Source organism: Drosophila mauritiana, chromosome X (assembly GCF_004382145.1).
Source record: "Drosophila mauritiana strain mau12 chromosome X, ASM438214v1, whole genome shotgun sequence".
Taxonomy (NCBI): domain Eukaryota; kingdom Metazoa; phylum Arthropoda; class Insecta; order Diptera; family Drosophilidae; genus Drosophila; species Drosophila mauritiana.
In genome coordinates, this window is record NC_046672.1 from 11400349 (window position 1) to 11421520 (window position 21172).

General features: G+C 38.9%; 1 protein-coding gene across 4 annotated transcripts in view; it reads left to right on the forward strand.

Moving 5' to 3' along the window:
- LOC117146996 (tyrosine-protein phosphatase 10D) overlaps positions 1-21172 on the forward strand; it is a 43596-nt gene that overhangs the window by 12952 nt on the left and 9472 nt on the right. For 2 of the 4 annotated variants that reach the window (XM_033313673.1, XM_033313675.1), the window contains exons 3-5: positions 18745-18994; positions 20612-20893; positions 21089-21136. In XM_033313673.1, coding sequence (XP_033169564.1) covers positions 18745-18994; positions 20612-20893; positions 21089-21136 — 580 coding nt within the window. The remainder of the gene's footprint in view (positions 1-18744; positions 18995-20611; positions 20894-21088; positions 21137-21172) is intronic. The other 2 variants (XM_033313676.1, XM_033313674.1) reach the window with 1 other exon arrangement.

Sequence of the window (21172 nt, forward strand, 5' to 3'; positions counted from 1 at the left end):
TTGTTGTCGCTATGGCGATGGGAAGTGCTTTTGACCAGCTTACCAACCCCCGAACTCCGCAGGAAAAATTGTCTAATTTCTGAAGGATTTTGGTGCAAAGGGGGAATAACTCTGGACTCGGTACTCCTCAAAACTCTACCCCACTTTATCCCTTCATTTCCGTTGATCAGGAGGAGGTGTGGAGTGGGGAAATAGTTGCTCTAGGCTTAAGCTTTTCCTGTTTGTTGTTGCTATTGTGGTTGGTTTGGAGTCGCAGGTTTATTTCATTTGAAGAAGGTTATAAAAATTGCCAGCTAGAAGTCTGAATGCTTGGGGGGGACAGTAAAAGATAAGGGACAAATGCATGGAATAATTAATGGTAAATGATTTTTCGATGGATATACATTTGATGAAGATGGATGCTCTTTCATGCCACATTGCCCATTGAGTTTTAATTACTTAAGGTTAGGAGTACGCTTTGTGATCAGGAATATGATTGATATTAGTTGGCTATGTTATGAGTTGAATTCGGTGTTGTAAACTTTAGTTAACGTTTCAAAATCAGTAATATTGCACCAAGAGAAAGAGAAAGAGCATCTGTGTGGGACCTACTGAAATGACAGGAAAGAAAGTCCGTGTTTAAATCACCTTTTCCCCATTTCGCCTGTCTGCCTTCTTCCACCCTCCTTTAACCCCCTTTTTTTAAGTCAGCTCGTTGATTTTATCGTCTGCTTTGACAGCTGTCACGCCGTCATTGTTGAATGCCATTGGTGTTGCCGTCGAGCATTGTTGTTGAAATTGCGTTGTCGCTGTTGTTGAGTGTTGTTATCATTGCATTCCCCCATGTGATTCGCAGTGATTGATAGTCGGCAAAGATTTTTGCGAAAAGGAAATGAGTTTGCGACATTTGGGGAAAGGTGTTGACTGAAATTTGTATTCTGGTTCTGATTTGATTCGTGGATAAGCGTTATAAAGTGGATAATTAGTAAAATGGCTAAACATTTGGGTGAAAATCATGGCGGATCCACTAGTAAGATAGAGATAGTAAGTACAGTTTGGATTTAGGTACTTGTGTCTCTCAGTTCGGAAGTTGTGATGCTTGTATCAAATTCACTTTTATTAATAAGTGGAGAAAGCTTTTGCGAATTGTGCCCGCAACAAAAGATCACAATTTCATTTCCGTGCTAGTCGCTTCCTAGCAATTTCCTGACGCCAGGTGTCGCATTTGTGCATTAATGCTCACCTCATCCATTGTGCTCCGGTAAATTGCATCTGTCTCACTTTTGGTGGCTGTCTCTGTCAACATTTCCGCCACAGACGACGAATGGAAAAGTGTCGAGGAAAAGTGGAGAAGGTGTATGTGTATGATGGGGTCGGGGTAAAGGGCTGAAGTAGCTAAAAGGGAATTGTTTTGCTCTCGTTGTGCATTGTGTGATAGCTGGAAAGGTGGAGATTGCAAGGGAGCAAAGCAAAGGTGTATAGAACACACACACACACACACATATTGATCGTTGCGGACCCAATGCGGGCAAATAAACTGAACTATGCATGAACCCAAATCAAATTACCTGTCTGGGTCCACGTCGGACTTCATTAAGCGGTGGAAATCACCTCTTTGGTTCCTGTCAAACCCCTATTTGCCTCCTTTCACCCGGTGTCACAGCTAATTTTCCATGCAATTACATGCAGTTTACTGTGAAGTACTGCCAGTGGTCTCCTCGACTACGTTTTTCACATCCCTCCGCCTCCGCCTTCGCCTTCGCCATCCACTTTCACTCGTCGTGTTGTTGTCCTGTTTGGCCTTTGGGGCATATCCCTTCTGCCGTTTGGTCTTTTAATTGCATCAGCAACGCTTGATTTAACTTCTTCCAAAGCGAGTCATTTGCCAAATGGAAAAAGTCATTTTTGTAGCCATACAAGAGGGACTATTTTTGACCAATATTCCATAAAAGCATGGTAAAATAAAGACAAAGCCGAATTGGAATACAAAGAAGAACTGCTATCAATTTTGTAGTTGGATAAAAAATGATGAATAAATTGTTTTCAAAATAAAGAACCGGCTAGTATAATAGAAAACTCCACACAAAAAGCATTTGTAAGCCAAATAAAGAGAGGAGAAATATTTGGAAAAATCTGTATAGACCAAAAATGTGGCCATCAAAGGTGGTCGGAATTAATCAATGAATTTTTGTGGGAATTAACAAGTGGGTCAGATGAAATGCCCATGGAAAACGCACCGAGATACGAACAAACACATGTAAGTAAATACGGAAGGCAAACGGAAGTGGGGAAAAAACAACAGAAGCTTGCCGAAAAAATAAGACTTTTGTGAATGATGGCTGCTGTATCGCTGTCTCTGTCTGTCGCACCATCTCTTTCGCACTTTTTTTCCCACTGTTCATTCATGGAAATTCAAATTTTCGCCGCTGTTTTCGCATTTATCTAACGGCATTTACTGCGCAACAATCGTGCCCTCTCCCTCCTTTGGCCATTCGCCCTCTCTCTCGCTTCCGGCATCGGGCCCTCTCTTTCGCACTTACGCTTTTGGCGCTGTACCACATGGCGTATACGTATACGTAAGTTTTGCCGGCAACTCCTCACAGGAGCGAACTGTCTGTGTGTGTGTGTGTCGGCGTGTCTGTGTGTGTATCTGCCGAAATATATTGATTTTCTCTATTCCCTTTTATTAAGCATTTTCTGTTCACTGTGGCTTTTGTTGTCTGCATTTGTTGTTGTTCTCTTTTCTACCCGCAGACGAGACTTTCCATTTTTGTTGTTGTAACTTTTGCAGCAAAAAAAAAATAAAGGAAATCACAACAAAAAGTTTGCCGGTTCCGGGTGAAGAATACATATAGTTGTAATGCTCATTTAATATTTCCCCCCTTGTATTTTTTTATTTTGTTGCCTGACAACCCTGGCACAGTGTTGTAATTTGATTTGTAAAGTTGTTTACATACATACTACATTAATTTATTTTCTAATTTAGAAAATGCTTAAATTATATTAAAAAATACACGAAAATATACTATGCTATTTATAATATAAATATAATATAATTTTCGGATATTTCTAAATGGTATAAATAAACTTCGAAATATCGTGAATTGATCCCACTGTACAATAAGCACTACATTTGCTTTCTCAGCTTTATTTTTGTTGTACTTTTTTCTGTCGGCTCTTTTTTTTGTGCAGCTTCCGCTTTCACATAGTTGGGCTTCCATCTGCCACTCCCACCCCCTGAGCCGCCCACTTTAGACCCTCCCATTTGAAAGAAACATTTTGTAGGAGAAAACAAATTGAATTTGTCTGCCCGGTATTCCAAGATTTTGCCGGCAACCAAAGAGAATCCCTCTTTTTTAGGAATTCCCTTCGGAGAAAGTGCGAAAAAGGGCCAGCAAGTACAGTAACTAATTTTGAATATTATTTTTATAGAGAAATTTATAGGGATTATGTATGGGAATCTTTGGAAACATATCGTATATCTGTATGGAAACTTAACACCTCAATATTTAAAATATTGTACAGAAATCTTTAAAGTTAAGCAGTTTTTACTTTATGATATTTAAACAAAAATGGTCTATTTTATGTGGTCCTACTTAGCGAGTGCTCACTGTAACCCTTAGCTTCACTTTCAGGCGGCTCTTTGTAACCGTAAACAAAGCGCCAGGGGAAAAGGTTTCCGGGAAAAGTGGAAAAAGGAGCGGATTCTGAAATGGCTACAGGGCGAACACATTTGTAAACACTCCCACACAAACACATACACTGATGATGATACATACATACATATGTACATACATACAAACATCACCCACACACTCGTAGCAATTTATATACTATGTGCAGACACACACTTTGTGGCTGAAAATTGTTTGCACAAATCTTTTGGCAAGCAGTAGAAGGATTTTTTGTGTGAAATGAAACTTTTGCCAACCGAAAAGTTCCTGCTGATGATGAACGATGAACAAACCAAACTTCTGTGTGTCTCCTCTTCATGTCTAATAGTATTAAAGTCGGAAATATTCATATTCATTCCGTTCAGCCAGTGAAAGTTTTCCTTCCGCACAGATTTCCCTTTGAATTTTGCATAGATTTTTTAAACAAACGTTGAATGGAAGGACAGGACAGGGCAGGACGCAGGACGCAGGACTCCTTCTGTCTGCATTTAATTGAATTTAATTCCCTGATTGTGTGTATGGCTTTCTTGGGCTGTGTATTTTTTTTTTTGGGGTATCACAGCATCTAATTTGATTATTTAGAGATTCTGCATAGAAGTCCAAGAAAGATCTTAGTTTGTGTGTGTTGTAAATTAAATAAAAGTCCTTGCATGTCCTTCGAAGTGAGCTCGGTATAGAGTTACTTGGCTTTTTCCACATTTATGCTGCCTACTTTTATGGGCTTCCATTTTTGGTGGTCTCCTGTTTCAATTGCTAAGTAATAATCAATTTGCCATAACAATTGGACTTTTTTCCCTTAGAGATTTCTTGTTTTCACATTTTATGGTCTTTAATCAAACATTAGAGTTTGCACTTTTCATTCGGTATCCTTTTACAATCCGGCCAACCTATTAATCATTCCATCAATCAATCAATTCATTAAATTCTCGGACTTTCTCCCCTTCCCATTGTGCAACCCTTTTTTATGGCCAAACTTTCTTTTTTTTTTTTGCCATCATCTGGCTTTTTATTTCTTTGACGTCTTATACGATTTTGATGGCCATAAAATGTCATGGGATAAGGCGTCATAAAAATAAGATGGGGGAAAAAGGGAAAACGAGAAAAGGGGAGTTCTTTTTTGAGGCTTGGGGGAAATGGGATTTCTTTGCGATTTTTCGCAGTAAATTAGGCAAATTAAAATGGCAAATTTCCTTTGAAAAAAAAAATGCAAATTTATGTGCAGCACACGCCCATTTCTCCATTTCTCGCTCAAGGATGTGATCAAGAAATTTTGCAGCGAGAAAGCTGAAAGCCGAGAAAGGATAAAAAACGGGCAAAAACAAAAAGGAAACTGAGTGCAGAGATGCAGAAAAAGGAGTTGGGGATTCTGTTGGGGTAAGCAAAACAATAGGCGGCACATGGCAAGGAATAAAAGCGGAAATGGGGAAAAGAAGACGTTGATTTGTGGCGCTGGATTCGCCATAATGTCCTTGAAAGGCATGTCTGTATGCATGTAAATGGCTATGTATACAGGTGGCCCATAGCCAAAAGCCATTTTCCGCATTTTCCAACACTCGCCCCACCATCATTTCGACGCCTCCGACACCGTATTCCCTATTATTCCAGGTCCTATTCCTTTGGCCCTCCATTTCCCATTTCCCTATTAACCGGGAATTGTTTGCACAAATATTTCCACCGCTTGCGGCCTCAAAGGAAAACAAAACAAAAGCTTACAGTCCACACGGCATCCACAAAAGGAAAAGTATAGCGATTTTCATCTAGGATTACTCTAGGATTCGTTGGCAAATATTTTACGGGCGCTCAAGAAGAACCTTTTGGATAACGGGATTGAAATGTGCAGACTTATAGTTATTTCTGTTTTAATCAGTTTTTATCGAAAATAGTAATCGAAGTGATTTGAAATCACTAGCAAATTAAGCTTTTCTTGGCATAGTTGAAATCCAAAGTATCAAATTCCGCATTCTACCTATCTTGGCAATTAGAAAATTTAAATTGCCCGAGAAAAGAAGGCAAACTCTGTACTCCCAAACTCTGCGTACATCTGTCTGGCTTTTAATATTCTGCTGCTGTTTCTTCATTTCGGAGTTTGGCAAATGCAAATTGCCGCACAGCTGCCGTAAGTCACTGCCTCCTAATCCTGCAGATCCTGCTCTCTCCTGCTTTCCTGGGTGGCTGGGTTCCTGCTGCCAACGTTGCTGCAAAATGAGAACAGCAAAATGTTAATTAATTTGAATTTCAGCACCAAGTAGGGCGGGCCAGTCTGCCGTCATTTCCCATTGCCGTTGTGTTTTGCAGCAGAGAAAACAATTATGCTGCTTCTAAGCTTGAATATGATTTTAAATTTGGTTTGTATGAATAAATAAAGGATAAATAAAAAGAAGCCTGCAGTAAAAACTAAGAAGTGTTTAATACAACCGCCGCTAGGTGGCGCCTGGCTATCTTATAATCAAAACACTTGTGTTTCTTTATATATGAAATCACGATGAACTCTTACCCAGTTCTTTTTTGTTGCATACATTTAAAGATATCTTTTTAAGTACTTTTATACTTCATTACATTACACTTTTTTGTACGGTGTATATGATAGCACTCCCGCGAAACTGGCGAACTGATGCAATGACAAACTGACGCCGCTCTCAAGTAGGAAATGCGATGCATTGTTGTAGTTTGTTGTCGCTGTCGCTTATAACAATGACACCAAATTACATCATTAATGAAAAATATAACACAACAAGAAGGCGGCTGTGAGCTGGGCGCTGGAGATGAAAACTTGCATCACGTCAACAGACGCGGCCTGCTTTTGCCACATAAATATATGTACATATGTATGTACGAGTATATATGTACATGCATATATGAAAAGCAAAAAACCCTAGGTACTAACTAGCATATGCATTGCACACACATACTCGTAGATAACCTTATCTAAATATCTACAAGTGTTTGTCTGCATACTTGAGTTTGAGTTTTGCGGTTTGAGTTACATGCGAAGTGAAATCGCTGGAAAATCCCAAATAGGGTGAGAGGAAAACCTTACAAAGAGAAAATGCTCGAGCACTCGAGCATTAAAGTACTTGATATACATTTGTGGTTCTGCGGAAAACCGAGCTACTTAATTCCACTGAATAATGTCATTCCGCTTTCAACGACTTCTAGTTGCGAAAATTTGCGAGAGATTTTCTTTAATTTACTACATTTTATGACAGTTTTATTGCTACAAGTTGAAGTTATCGAATGAAACTTTATTTAATTTTTCCCAATTAGTGCACCAAATAAATGAAAAAGTTTGCATTGAAAGTTTCATCCACAAAAATTGATAGTAAAAAAAATTCGCCGCTTTTCTGCAATTTCAATGCGTTGCATTGCGAAACCAACACGAAACTTTCGGAAATTTCAGCAAAAACTTGGCCATAAAGTTTGCTTCTAAAAAGAAAAATCTTCAACTTTTGACACTTCCGTGCACTCCGACGCTTCTCAATACATTTTCCAGCACTGGCAGGTGTTGTTTATCGCGGAAAATTGGTCCTCAAGCTGTCGTTCTAGGCGAATAGTGTGTGTTTTTGCCCATATGCACGTATCCATGTATATTTCTATCTTTTCGCATCATCAAAAACCATCAGCTGAAAATGTGTTCGCTATTGGTTGGGTGGTTATATACATAGATATAGTATCTATAGCATGGAATATAGTGCAGAGTGCTGGTTTTGGTTTTCAGCAAACAGCTTTTGGTTCAACAAACTTCAATTAATGGCACACGGCAGGTTGGGCTTTTGTTGTTCCGTTGTTTGTTTGTTGGCCAAACTAGGAAAAAATGTGGAAAAATAGCGTTGAAAAAGAAAACTTTGCGACACTTTCAAGTGTCGACGGCGGCTGGTGGTGGGCTCATAACGAACACCAGTTGAGAACTAAGCAAACTGCACTGGCAGAAAAACGTGGTAGTTATTATCGGGTCATGTTTTTAACAGTAGTTTTAAGATCTTATGACACCTTTATATGACAATAGGTCATATAGTGGCATAATCTCTGGTGACTTCTTCGCAACGGTGTATTTTCAAAGTTCCAATTCGTTTTTCCCAGTGCATCCTCGCCATATACCCTACCCACTGGCACCGCGCCCTCTGCCATTCATCTAAATGTTGCCTAGCCTAGTTCGGTTTTGGTTTAGGCCTTATGGAGCCACCTCCGACACCAATGGAGTTTTTGAATTTTCCTATGGTCTTTCTGCATTTCACTCCACCCCACCAACACCACCTCCCATTTAGTTTTCACTCTCTTTTATGCGTTTTTGTTGGCTTCTTCCTCGCTTCTTCTGCTGCGTAAATATTTATGTTGCTTAAAATGTTGCTCTTTGGACTTGTATGGCAGGGGCGTTAATGCCTCAGTGGGCGTGGTTCAATTACCGCGTCTGAGGTTTGTGCAAAATTCACTTCACACATTTCTTTTCATCGCGATTTGTGGCCAAAAGTGTACCCACAAAGCCAAGTTCTGGCGAAATGGTGTGCCATTTGGTTAAACTATCAACTGTGAACTATAAAGTCGGATTCAACACTGTTGCTTATCGTGGTTGGGCTATATTCATTTGTCATTGCTTTCTGAAAAGTGCACATAAAAAAACAGCACATAAAACTGTGGCATTGCGAATTTTTATGCAGGAATAAGTTGGTTTCATTACAATGTTGGGCATAAATTGGAGAGAGCTCAAAGTAATGCATGCAAAGCGGGCAACAAAGTTTTTAATTACAAGTGTGGCATACTTTTGCGCCAGTTGTTTGGCTTAAACAACAGAGGACCAAGGTGGCCCAATTAATTGGCAACTCAGGAAAGGGCCAAAAAGGCGCTGTTCATTTGGGCCCAAAATCAGCGCAATTGGGTATCCCATCTGCCTTGGCATCAATCTGCCAGGATTTGGCCAACTGGGCTAAGAAGCGATTCTCCACTCTCTCACTTTAAATCCTTAAAGGATTGAGTTCAGCCAGCTGAATTGGGGCTAAGGCCTCGCCACGTTTCGCTGCACATGCTAAAATGGCAAAATGTGCAAAAAGCAAGTGGCTGCGCAAATCCAAATCCAAATGCAAATCCAAATGCGAATGCGAACGACGCCGAGTGCAAGTCGAAGTCATTTAATTAAAATGCTGCATGCTGCAAACTTTTAATTAAGATTAAACGCACTGGCCATTTAAATCGGAAAATGGCAACTTAATGGAGAAGATATTAAAAAAAAAAACAATATAAATAAATACTGCAAATACTCACATGATAACTTATCTCTGGAAATGAAATCAAAACCAACTAATGTCGCTCAATTTCGCCAAGTTCTTCGTGTTCGTCGATGGAAAATAGGTTGGTGTGTAACGAATTTCCCCAACCTCATTTACTCGGTTATGGGGAAAATCCTAACTGACATTTGACATGGCCAAAACCGAGAAAGCTTTGTATTGGCAAAATGTCAAAGGGGCCAACAGCCAAATCCGAAATCGAAAGAAAAGCCGGAGAAATGCAAAGCACACATTAAGGTTAATTCCCCGAGATGGGCATTCGAAAAGGTCCATTAATAATGCTAATTTATTGATTTTGTGTTGCACAACTCGATTTGCGTCCACTCATTTATCTAATTCCACTCTTTATGTTTATTGCCGATGGTGACCCCGATTACGTAACTGTGTGTTAAATATATTTGGGATTTTAAAATGTGTATATTTATCAGAACAAATAACTGAATATTTTTTAGCTTAAATCTGGAAAACGACGTTTGGCCAAAAATACGATTTATACAAAGTGTGTTTTTATCATAACTTATCTAAAAATGGTCATAAAAGCACAAGAATGACTGTTTTGTGCAGCTAATTACCACTACTAACTATCCCTATCACTTTTTGACGGATTTTGAAAAATTAATTTTTGGGTCGATTTTCGCATTTTCGGCAAGGGGTAACATCATCAAAATTTGCGAAAAATGGCAAAAAATTAGAAATCCAAATTTTAAATACAGTTTGATTAGAATTTTAAATACGAACTCAACGAGGTATAGCAATCCATATTTGGATTATTATTTCCGAAATGTTAGCCAAAAAACCAAATATTTTATTCCTTTAAATCTGGAAAACGACATTTGGCCAAAAATACGATTTATACAAAGGGTGTTTTTCTCATAACTTGTCTAAAAATGGTCATAAAAGTACAAGAATAACTGTTTTGTGCAGCTAATTACCAGCACTAACTATCCCTATCACTTTTTGACAAATTTTGAAAAATTAATTTTTGGGTCGATTTTCGCATTTTCGATAAGGGGTAACATCATCAAAATTTGCGAAAAATGGCAAAAAATTAAAATTCGCAATTTTGAATGCCAATCGATTGGGAATTCAATTACGAGCTCAACGAGGTATGGCAGTCCATATTTGGACCATTATTTGGCAACTTTTAGCCAATTTCCAAAATATGCCCAGTGCGTTATCATGGCTTTTGGGTTCAGACTTTTACCTTAAATAGCCACTGAATGTTCTCCCATTTAAATGGCCAGTTTTCCAGTTGCCTCAAGGAATCAGCAATCCTCCCCAAAATATTTTCATTTGTATCCCTATCCAGGATACGCATCGTTGAGCAGCAAAGAAAATGGCAAAACGAGGAATAATATTCAGTGCAAAAGTTTCTGGCAGAAAGAGAAGAAGGAAAATAAGAGGAGGCTAAGGAGAATTGCCAGCGGAAAATTGTTTCCATCTTGGTATAAATATTGATTTTTTCTTTTTTGCATTTGTTATTTTGAATTTTGCATATATGTATGAATGTATGTATGTAAGGGAAGCTAACTGCAGACCCTTCACAATTTCTCCCCTCATTTAAAACATAATTTATGCAATCCGCAGCAGAAACTTTGATGGCAGGAGTAAAAGGGTTTTCAAAAGTGTCATTTTCAGCGCAGGAGAAGTCGGCTCATTAAATTCCCATTGTGCAGTTTTCATTTTTCATTGACTGGCGAAAATGCATTGATTGAAATAGGCAACAATTAAACCGAAATGAATTATGGCGATTCAATCGAAATGAATTGCAATAATAATACATATAAAAAAACAATTTGAGTGCAGATAAATTCTACTGTCTAAGTTTCCAAATATTGGAATATTATTATTGATAATAATATCAGTGAAATAATTCGTAAAATGCAAAGTATGCATTTTTGAAAGAATGGGAAGAATACTATATATAAAATGTTAAAACGGTCATTTTGGTTTTTTTTTAACTTTGGGAGCCCATTTAAATTTACATATTCTCGTACATATTTTTCCACTTGCAATGAACATACAAAAACACGATGAACAACAACAAGCACTTGACAATTTTTCCCCCTGGCCTTTCAATTTACATATACACATTCGATATGCAGAGAAGATAAGCAGCAAAAAATGAAAATGGTGAGGTGTTGAAAATATTATGATAAAGCTGAAACAGACTTGTTAAATTTTCAACATTCAGAATACTCAGTGAAGTAATTTTTAAACGAAATTATAATTAGTTGGTAGGTGATAAATAAAATAGTCTTAAAATAAGCATTATCGAAATATTGTTAGAGAAATAATGACGGTTTCTCAAATCCACGAGATGTACAGGCCGTCTCATTCCCACAGTCTACCTGTCTCACCTGTATCCTGTATTAAGCAATTATCAAGATGGCGCCTCGTCTGTGTAACAGGAACTTTTGAATGCTCGCTCACTTTCCCATACAGGTAATTTGCCCATGTGTGCAAGAGCACACACACACACGCATACTTTCACAAACTGCGCCTAGACATGCCATCCCTTTCCCTCCCGCTGCCTATTTTCCGCCACCCACCGCCCACATTTGCCGGCACCTTTGGCTCCTTTTATATGCCCATTTGTCACAATATTTGCCATGAAAGGCAACTAATAAATTCTCTTACTGCGCTACTTGGCCTTTCCTCCTCCTTTTGTCCCTCCTTTATCCACCGTTTCACTTTGTCTGCAAGTTTCCAACTTCTACACACACACTCGCACACGCACGCACACAGGCCGGCATACACATGTCAACAGGGCAAAAGTTTCATTGGTAAATTGCCTGGTCAAAAGCAAAAGGCGAACTGTAGTTTGCTTCCAAGGGAGGCTAAGCAAGTCAGCCCACGAGTTAGTGTAGTTATGCACTGAGAGAAATCTGTATTTACTACAAAAAAAAAAAAGAAATTATGAACAGAACAGATTGTTAAATTGACAATTTAAAAATACTTCAGCTAAGCAACCAAATTTCACAAGACAGTTAGGAGCAGTTTAAAATTTAAACATATATTATTACATCAACTTAAGCATAACAACTTTATAATAATGGTTATTGTTGGCTCACTTTCTCTCAGTGCACAAATACATAAGTTGGTATGTCCTTATGTCGGGGAGCCTAACTCAAGTCCACAAATGCTGTCCTTTCGCTGTCTGCTTGTGCTTTATGACTGAGCCATTCACAAAATACTTTTCTATACCTTGGGGCATCTTCAGTGCCAATGGGAATGGCAGCTGGAAAATGGGAAAAGTAGAAGGTACCGAAGCTACTTAGACACTGACCACCGCCGGTGATGAGGATTTGGGCTTTGAGGTTCCTTGGGGACATTTGTTGATTGCCGTCTGCCCTCGAAATCGTTTTGTAATTGCAAAATTGAGCACTAAGGCCAATTTGGCAATATTTAGTTAGTTTTTCTTCTTCCTTAGAACTACATTCATTTCTAAACTTGAAGCTAACGAACATGTGTACCTATTTTTGGCGAGTCAAGCCCATGGCGAACTGAACTTGCCAGACATTAATGCAAAGCGGAAGTCGTAGGCGGAAAGTAATGATCGGCTGAGCTTAAGATTAAGATTCGTCTGATTCCGCTTGATTCGCAACTGCGGACTTCGACTTGCAGACAATTCTCTCGGCTCCAATTTAAGTTTCCGGCTTTCGTTGTCAGTTATTAAAGTTGCGGATAATGTTGATAAACTGATAACTGGCGATGTTATGACAACGAGCAAAACAAACAAATAAACGAGCGAGTGAGCAATTCTAGTCACGCATATTAACCAATAAAAGAAAGAAAGGTGAAATGCGGAGTGGAGGAGGGGGGGATAGGTCTTAAGCGATTTAAATAGACGCTCAACTGAACTGAGCTCGGCTCAGAGCACAAAAACATCCGTAATAAAAGTACAAAAACAACAATACGGGTGCAATGCGAAAGAAGGGAGGGAGAGGAATTCCAAGAGAAATAGAAATGGAAATAAAAGAAAAGTAACGAGAAGAAACGAAAAGAAAAGCGACTGAAAACAAAAACATATCCAAAAAAACGGGACGTGCAATGAATGGCAATTTGAACGCAAAGAGATGGCGAAGAAGCAACAAATGAGCATAAATTGAGGCAATTGAGGGGGGAGAGTGGGGAGCAAAGTACACTGCAAAATATAAATGTACCATATTTCACCTTTAGAAACAGCAATTGGGCTACCTTTGTTTAAATCCTATATATACAACATAAGAAAGGATTGTTGCACACTTAATATCCTTGTTAAAATACTTAATATGTATGTATATTTTAAATTAAAGAAATATTAAGAAATATTTCGAACTGAGAAAAGTCCTTTCTTGGTGACACAAAACAATTGATCATTAAAACGTTAAGATCCGCTTTTCATTTGTGTACACACGCTATAAACAGACAACTTATTCATACACATGTATTTACATATCTCACTACCCTGCCTTTTCCGCCACGCCCACTTACTCATTTCATTGTTCACTCTTTATCTTGACCCCCCATCTACCTTCATTTCCCCATTCCGCACCCCGTCTGTCTTCCACCTTTCGCCTGAAACCTGCAATTCAACCGCCAACTTTTCACACTTCAACTACAGCAATAAGTAAAGAACTAGTTGCAACTACAACAGCGTCTGGAGCCAGGGGCGTAGGTTCTGTTTTTATTCAAAGGGGGGATGTAAGCAGAAAAATGTATTCCATATGTATTACATCATATATTAACCATATCCCAACAAGGTTCGTTTATTGACTATGTTTGATTTCACATCACTATTCTAAGAGAATAACAGCATATTGCTTTGAAAACAAATGTAGAGTTTCGAAGAGCGTTGCCGGACATTTATTTTATGATTAGCAATAGGGCATCCTGGTGATTTTGGGAGCCCCTCTTCGTGGCGCCACTGCCATGCGCAACCGACTGTCAGTTGGCTGTCCGAGGCACGAACAAGCTCGAGACCCCCGAATGGAGCACTTTATGCTAATTGCGCTTTTGCCTCTCGGTCAGGTAGCCCGGCAACCAATGCAACTCATAGACAAGTCAAGTGCTCTGCTATTCGCTGAGTGGAGTAGTGGAAAGGGGGAGGGGGGACTTTACAAGTAAAAGTTCTGTGTAAAAAAGAGATACAAAAATTTAGCTTTCAAGTGCACTATTACTGGCTAATTAATGGTTTAAAGCGATCTTAGCAATTATGTTACTCACTTCAAGATGAGTAATAGCTGACTAAATAATAGTTAACAATTTAGCTGGGTTTTTTGTGATTTGCAACGGGCATATTGAAAATAGTGTGACCTTGCAACACAAAGAAGCATGCACAGCATACAGTGTGAACTTGCAACGCTAAGAAACATTCATTTCCACATTGAAGTTTTAAATCCTAAAAAAATTTCCGCATTTAAACGGATAAACAGAATGCGAACGATATTTAGGTTTTCAAGTGAGAGGAACAGGGAAAACTTGTGTTTACAACTAAGTACCCAAGTCAAGAAAAGGTCAGGACAGAGGCCAAATTTCTAAGGGCGAGTATTTACGTGCATTTACCCTAAAAAGCACTATAACAAAATGTGCTCCAGTTGTTTTCTTGTGCTGGCTTATCTCTGGAAAATGTCCAGCTTTTCTTTATTCAGTTGTTGCCGGCATTGTGTTTGTGTGGGCCATGTTGCCATTGTTCTACTTATATTGTTGCTTCTTGTATTGGCTCTGCTGTGAACTTCTTTTATTCATAGGCTGTGCCCCACCTGAGATGACGTTGAACTTTTAGCTTGTGAGCTCTCGTAACTTCCCGCATCTTGATTTCGCTTCTTATTTCTTGTCCAAATGTCTTCATGGGCTTGAAGAGGTAGGAATCTAGTCCGCAGACTCTGGGGAATTTCATTCTTGGCAGTTTGAATTGCAATTTTACGCGTACTATATTGTTGCTAAAAGTATTTGGGCTAAAGTTTTTACTGAATGGGAGTAGCTCTAAGTAGATCGAGAGCATATTTCAACTTAGGTTCCAATATTGTACCCATGTACCTGTAACGGCCTAATCCCAAAATGCCTTTGGTTATAACGGCTTTGGACTTGTTAGCCAAACCGTTTTGGCTACTGTGTTTTTAATTATTTAAACGAAACTCGCCCGCTGTCGTTGTTGTTTGTTTGCAGCGTGTGTTTGTTTGCTCCGCTCGCAATGTTTGCTTTGCATTTGTTTGTCTGTTTGATTGTTTGCTCTTGGCCTTTGTTTGCCTTGGCCAGTCTGCATCAGCAGCTGCGACAGCGACGGCAAAAGTTGAAGTTCATGTTTCCTTAGTGGCTCACGGCTGAAAAGCACGCACAAACAAATCGCAGAAAAAACAACATGACGAATAAATATGATTTAAATGCGGGAAAAGTCTTTTACAGAGACATTTTAAACATCAAACATCAACTCTCTAATGTGTGTATTTTAAAAAACAAGATCTGCAGTTAAAACCCTCGTTCTGATCGACTTTAAACAATGATAATCTGCGATGTTTTCGAAGCCTTGGCCATAAAACCACTTTTTTACGAACTTCAAGACCATGTCTGGCTTAGGGTTTATACTCTATACGTTAAATAACAAATTCGAAGGCTTTGTGGCGCATTGTTAATTGCCATTAATTTTATATTATTATTATTATTATGATTTGTTGTGTATTTCTGCAAAAATCGTGGCTTTGCCTCTGGCTTAAACGCACAATGTGTGAGTCACAAAGCGTGGACTTGAAATGAGAGGAGTGTTGTACATATGGGGTGTGGTTAAATTAACTCAAATGGTTTGTGCCCGAGCAATTGCAAAATAAATAAAAAATAAATAAAACCGCCAGCGAAAACTCATGTGCGAATAATGCAAAGTGTAAATTGAGCATTTAAGTGAAACGAAACCACAACAAATCGTATATATATATCCATATCCATATAATACACTTCTTCAATGGAGTATGCGATGCGAATATTTAATTGCATAATGTGACCAGACTGACACACTATGCGTTAATAATAATCAACGAACTTACCATCATCATCATCATCATTATTAACGCTGCCATTGATTTCAGTGATGTGCGTTTGGAGTTTTTCCAGTCAAACGGCTTTTTATTCATTCTTGCACCGCCGTTGTTAGTTAGAGCAGGCTATAATTCCCAACTGGTTAAAGCCAATCTAAGTTCTGATGTTAAAAGGCAGCTATACTTTAAGTTCTCTGGTTTAAAATGCATAAAACCCATTGACTGCCAGTTATATGGCTTTGAAATAATAGCATCTCTAATTCACACCATCATCATTATCTTGGCTAATGACTAATGGGCCATGGTAGCTGTTGAGCTCATGTAATGGCCAGAAAGAAGTGAAAAGAAAACGCCAGTAACAGACGCACAGCTTGAAAAAGCGAAATGAAGAAAGGAAAACAAGAAGCTCAACAAAAAGTGTTCAATTATGCAAGCGAGTTACAGTTAGGCGCCCACCAAATCAAAAAAAAAAAAAAAATGGAAACATTAAATAAAAGAGGTAATACGGGTATTCCAGGGGTAAAAGTGGGGTATAGCCGTTTTTGGAGCTGCTGGCCAACATTTCATTTCGATTTCGAAGCGAAAGCGCAACGCAAATTGCAATTGAATTCATTTTGTACATTTTTCTTTTTCACTTTGCCTTAGTTTTCTGACGAAAAAAGTGTTGTGAAAATATTGCAAGTAAGCCGACTGGGGTGGGTAAATAATAAATAATTGATTGTTTGACCGATTGATTGAGTGAGTGACGACGGTAATTGGCAAACTCCATTCCGTATGCAATGGAATGGGGTGCGATTTTGCGACGGGGGTACAGGTGGGCGCCACTAAGTGCTCTCTTTAAAGTGATAGGCGCAAAAAAAAAAAAAAAACGGGGAAAATTGAGCTGTCAAATCAAACAGGTTGACAATGCTTTTTGCTAAATGGCAATGTGAAAATTGCCACTGAATTAAGATTTGCATACGCTGATGATTTTTTGCACGTTATACGGGTTTATGCGTGCCTCAAATTGGTGATTATTCTGATAATATTTACAACTCAAGAACAATGGAAATACGATTAAGAGAATAGTTAAATTTTAATGGAATTTTTTACGAAACATTCTTAATAGTTGTTCTTGGCATAAATATGTATCAATAGTTATCATAAAGTTCTGACGCATAAACATGGCATGCAAGCCACTTTTTATTTGCAAAAGTCATCAATCAAGCCAACAAGTTGAGGAACTTTTCTCTTTTTTTTTATCCACTTCCTGGCGCCATTTTTTCGAACGCCATTTTGTGTGTGTTTGAGTTATACCTTTTTCATTCTGCTGTTCAAACGCTTTCAGTTTGATGGTCAACTTGCTTCTGCCTTTTTATGAACTTTCTGTACTCTGTACACATTTGAAAACATTAGAACAGTCACGCCTCGCATAAAAAAAAATAAGAGTAGTCCCGCAATTTGATCGAATTGAATTGCTGCCAAATGAAATTACAAAAGTTTGAACAACCGCCCCGGAGAAATTGATAGTTTCAGTTGAATTGGAGGATATAACCACGGGTTTCGTTCATTTCCATTTCTCTAATTGAGCGTTAAAATTGAGTGGTTCGAAAACGTCAAGTAATTGGGGATAGTAATGACCTTAGGAACTAAGAGGAATTTTAGGATTAATCGTGTGTTTCTGGTAGGGAATGGTCTGTATTAAACTGCTATAAACTTAATGCTTTAAAAAGGTTTTTTAGCTCTAGAAAACATTTGGTTTTGAAGTTATCAAATGTATGTACTTATTCTAGGTTCTTAAAGTAATATTCATATTTTACTTTCTTTAATTCAAAAGCTATTTTCTATATTAATTTCTCAATTTAAAGTTGAACTACATTTCATAAAGTGTACAATTGTCTGGCTTTAATGCAAAGCAATAATACAGAGTCTGGATTTAAGTCTCAACCGACGGCGACTGCATTTCCGTCATTTTAATCCTTTAATGTGCCGTAGTCCTTTTCGCCGCGTCTGCCGTCCTGCGGGATATGTGGCAGCATCTGTGTCCTGTGTCCTGCGTCCCATGTCCCTCTGCCAGTCAAATCCATTATACCTCCTGTTTTTTACTTTATTTTTGCCGCTTGCCTCATTTTCGCGGCAGTTTCATGGGGGACGGGGTGAGGTATCGAGTCCTGCGAGAGGAGTCCAAATAGTTGGGAGTGGGCGTCGGCAGAGCTCATTGTTTGCGGTGTTAATATTTGGCGTCTGGCACCAACAGACAGCGCCAGGAATGCCGACGGATGCACTGAGAAAAAGTACGAAAACTGTGCAAAAAATAAAGCAGTATTAAAAAAGGCAATAAATCAGAGAGCTAATTTCTCTCTGTGCAAGCGAGCTGAGTGACAAGGACAACCGTTAACGTCAACACCCACTCATGCCGTCCCTGTCTGTATCTGTATCTGCATCTGCATCTGCATCTGCATCTGTATCTGCATCGGCAGCTGCATCTCTATCTGCATCATCGTCATTATCATCATGATGTGCCATTTAATTGTCACTCGCGTTGCTTTTTGTTTGTTTGCCAGTCGTCCTTGTTGCTTTTGCTGTCGGTATTGTTGCTGTAATGTCATTGCACTTTTTGTGCTAACTGAAAATGACGGAGGGTAAACTTTAAATGCAAGTACGTAACAACGAAGTCAAACGTAAACGCATATAAAGGGCAATGTCATAATAAACTATTTATTTAATGAATAAAAAGTAAATAATAGCATTTTCTGTTTTAAATTGGGTTAAGCATTTGGAAGCTCCTAACTAAATGTTAAATGTTGCATATCTTATTTCTTGCAGGACGTTCGATGTGCAGATCTAGCCATAAGTATACCCAATAATCCCGGCCTGGACGATGGGGCCTCCTATCGACTGGACTATAGTCCGCCCTTCGGCTATCCGGAGCCCAACACGACGATTGCCTCGCGGGAAATCGGCGATGAGATTCAGTTCTCACGCGCCCTACCGGGCACCAAATACAACTTTTGGCTGTACTACACGAATTTCACGCACCACGATTGGCTCACCTGGACGGTGACGATAACAACAGGTGAGTGATAAGTGATAAGAGTAGTCCTGTTATTACTGAATACTTCAACTGTAACAATACCTTTAAGATATGCGAACATAAGGGGTTGTATTACAAAGCTTTCAACCAAATTACTCATACGCAACGTTGACTTAGAACTCATTTACCAAATGCTCTTTGTTGCTTCAACTATTTAAATATATATAGCTATTAAATTATAAAGTTATTCAGCTCTTTGAATTCTAGTAGCATAAATAAAGCAAAAGATATAACAAAGTTCTTCTAGTAGATCAACGTGGCGTATGCGTAATTTAAGTTCCTTTAATGCGTATTCTCCAGTGTAGGGCAGTATACCAAATATATATAATCGATCGTCATCTTGACTATATATGTATATTGTTGTCTCCCTTTCACTTGCAAACTCTGCCGGTTTTTGAGTAAAAGTGGTTGGCTATTACTGGTTTTGTTTGTTTTGCCTTTGTTTTCTGTCTTTATGTTACTTTTTTCTTTCTTTTTTATTGTATTTCTTTTTTTTTTTTTTGCTGTCGATCGGCGCCGATAACTTGAAATTTTTGTACACTTTCTTTAGTTGACCAGCTTGGTTCATTTGTTTTTTTTTGCAAAAACAGCAGTGAAAATAAAAACAAAAGTGCAGCGAAGAGTGTTTTTTTGCGGAATTTCTTGAAAATGCGTTGGCAATAATAACATAACAGCATTTTGCTCATTATTGTAAACAGTTAAAACTACAAATGATACAATCGTTCGTAGCGCTTTTCTTTCCTCTTCTTCCCTTCTCCCATAACTTTTCCCCATTTTCCCCAAAACGAGACCCTTGGGTAATTTATAGGCATAGACTGGCACTCAACGCCCTGTTTTTGTCCCCACTCCCACTGCCTTTATCAACCCCTCTTTTTGGCTGGACTTTCGCAGGTGTCGGTCGAATTTTCACCCTCTGTACTTTTTACAGTCGCAAAAATATCAAGTTACTCGTTTAAATCACATTTTATAACTGATCTCAAGCAATATATTTTAGATCCTTAAATTAGTTTAATTTTAATCAATTTCAATTTTCTATAAATCCTACATAACAACTATTATGCTGGCAAATATGTTTCTATGCAATTTTCTAATTCCCAGAACACATACATATTTTGTATCAGTGTAGACACAGTGTACTCCGAACTCCCACTCCAATTAACCAACTTTCGTCCTTTTCGCTGTACTTTATCCGTTTGTCTGATTGATTTCGTTACTTAGTTCGATTTGCTCATTAGCCAGCTTACAAACATTTGTCGAGGGGGCTGTTTGAAGGGGGAGGGAGGGGGGGGATGTGTACTATCGAACTGCAATTAGCAGTTTGTGGCACTTGCAACTCGTATTCGGTTGCATGTTTCGTTTGCTCTCTTTCAAACAGCACGCAACACAACAGGAAAAGGCAATTAGATGGAAGCCATTTGGAGGACAAGGCCAAGTTCTATTAGTTTGTAATCTTGCATCTTGAATTTCAAACTATTTCGAACGGGGGTAGTTGTAATTTTATCTCTAAACCCTTACCAAAGCTTCTCCAATTGCAAAGCCTTTGGAATATTGATAGGAATTAAATCCAAATCGTATTAATGTGCACTCCCCAACCTGCAGCACCCGATCCGCCATCGAATCTGTCCGTTCAGGTGAGGAGCGGCAAGAATGCCATCATCCTGTGGTCCCCGCCCACCCAGGGCAGCTATACGGCCTTCAAGATCAAGGTGCTCGGACTGTCGGAGGCGTCGAGCAGCTACAACCGCACCTTCCAGGTGAACGACAACACATTCCAGCACAGCGTCAAGGAGCTGACACCGGGAGCCACCTACCAGGTGCAGGCCTATACGATCTACGATGGCAAGGAGTCGGTGGCCTACACCAGTCGCAACTTCACCACAAGTGAGTCCATCCAAGTCAATGAATAACTAGAATAATCCAAACCAATACACTCAAAAAACGAAGATATGTTATTGTTCTATTCGGTGATGGTGACTTAACCTGATTAACTTCTTTGTCTCCCGCTTTCATTGTAACTAAAAACCAAATATACACGCACAAAACATGAACTTAAATTAACAACACAACAACAAAAAGGTCGAAGGACGCGGCATAAAGAATTGCTGGACATTAAGATCCTAAGAGGTAATATCTAAGCTTATACCACACCAACCCAAAGAA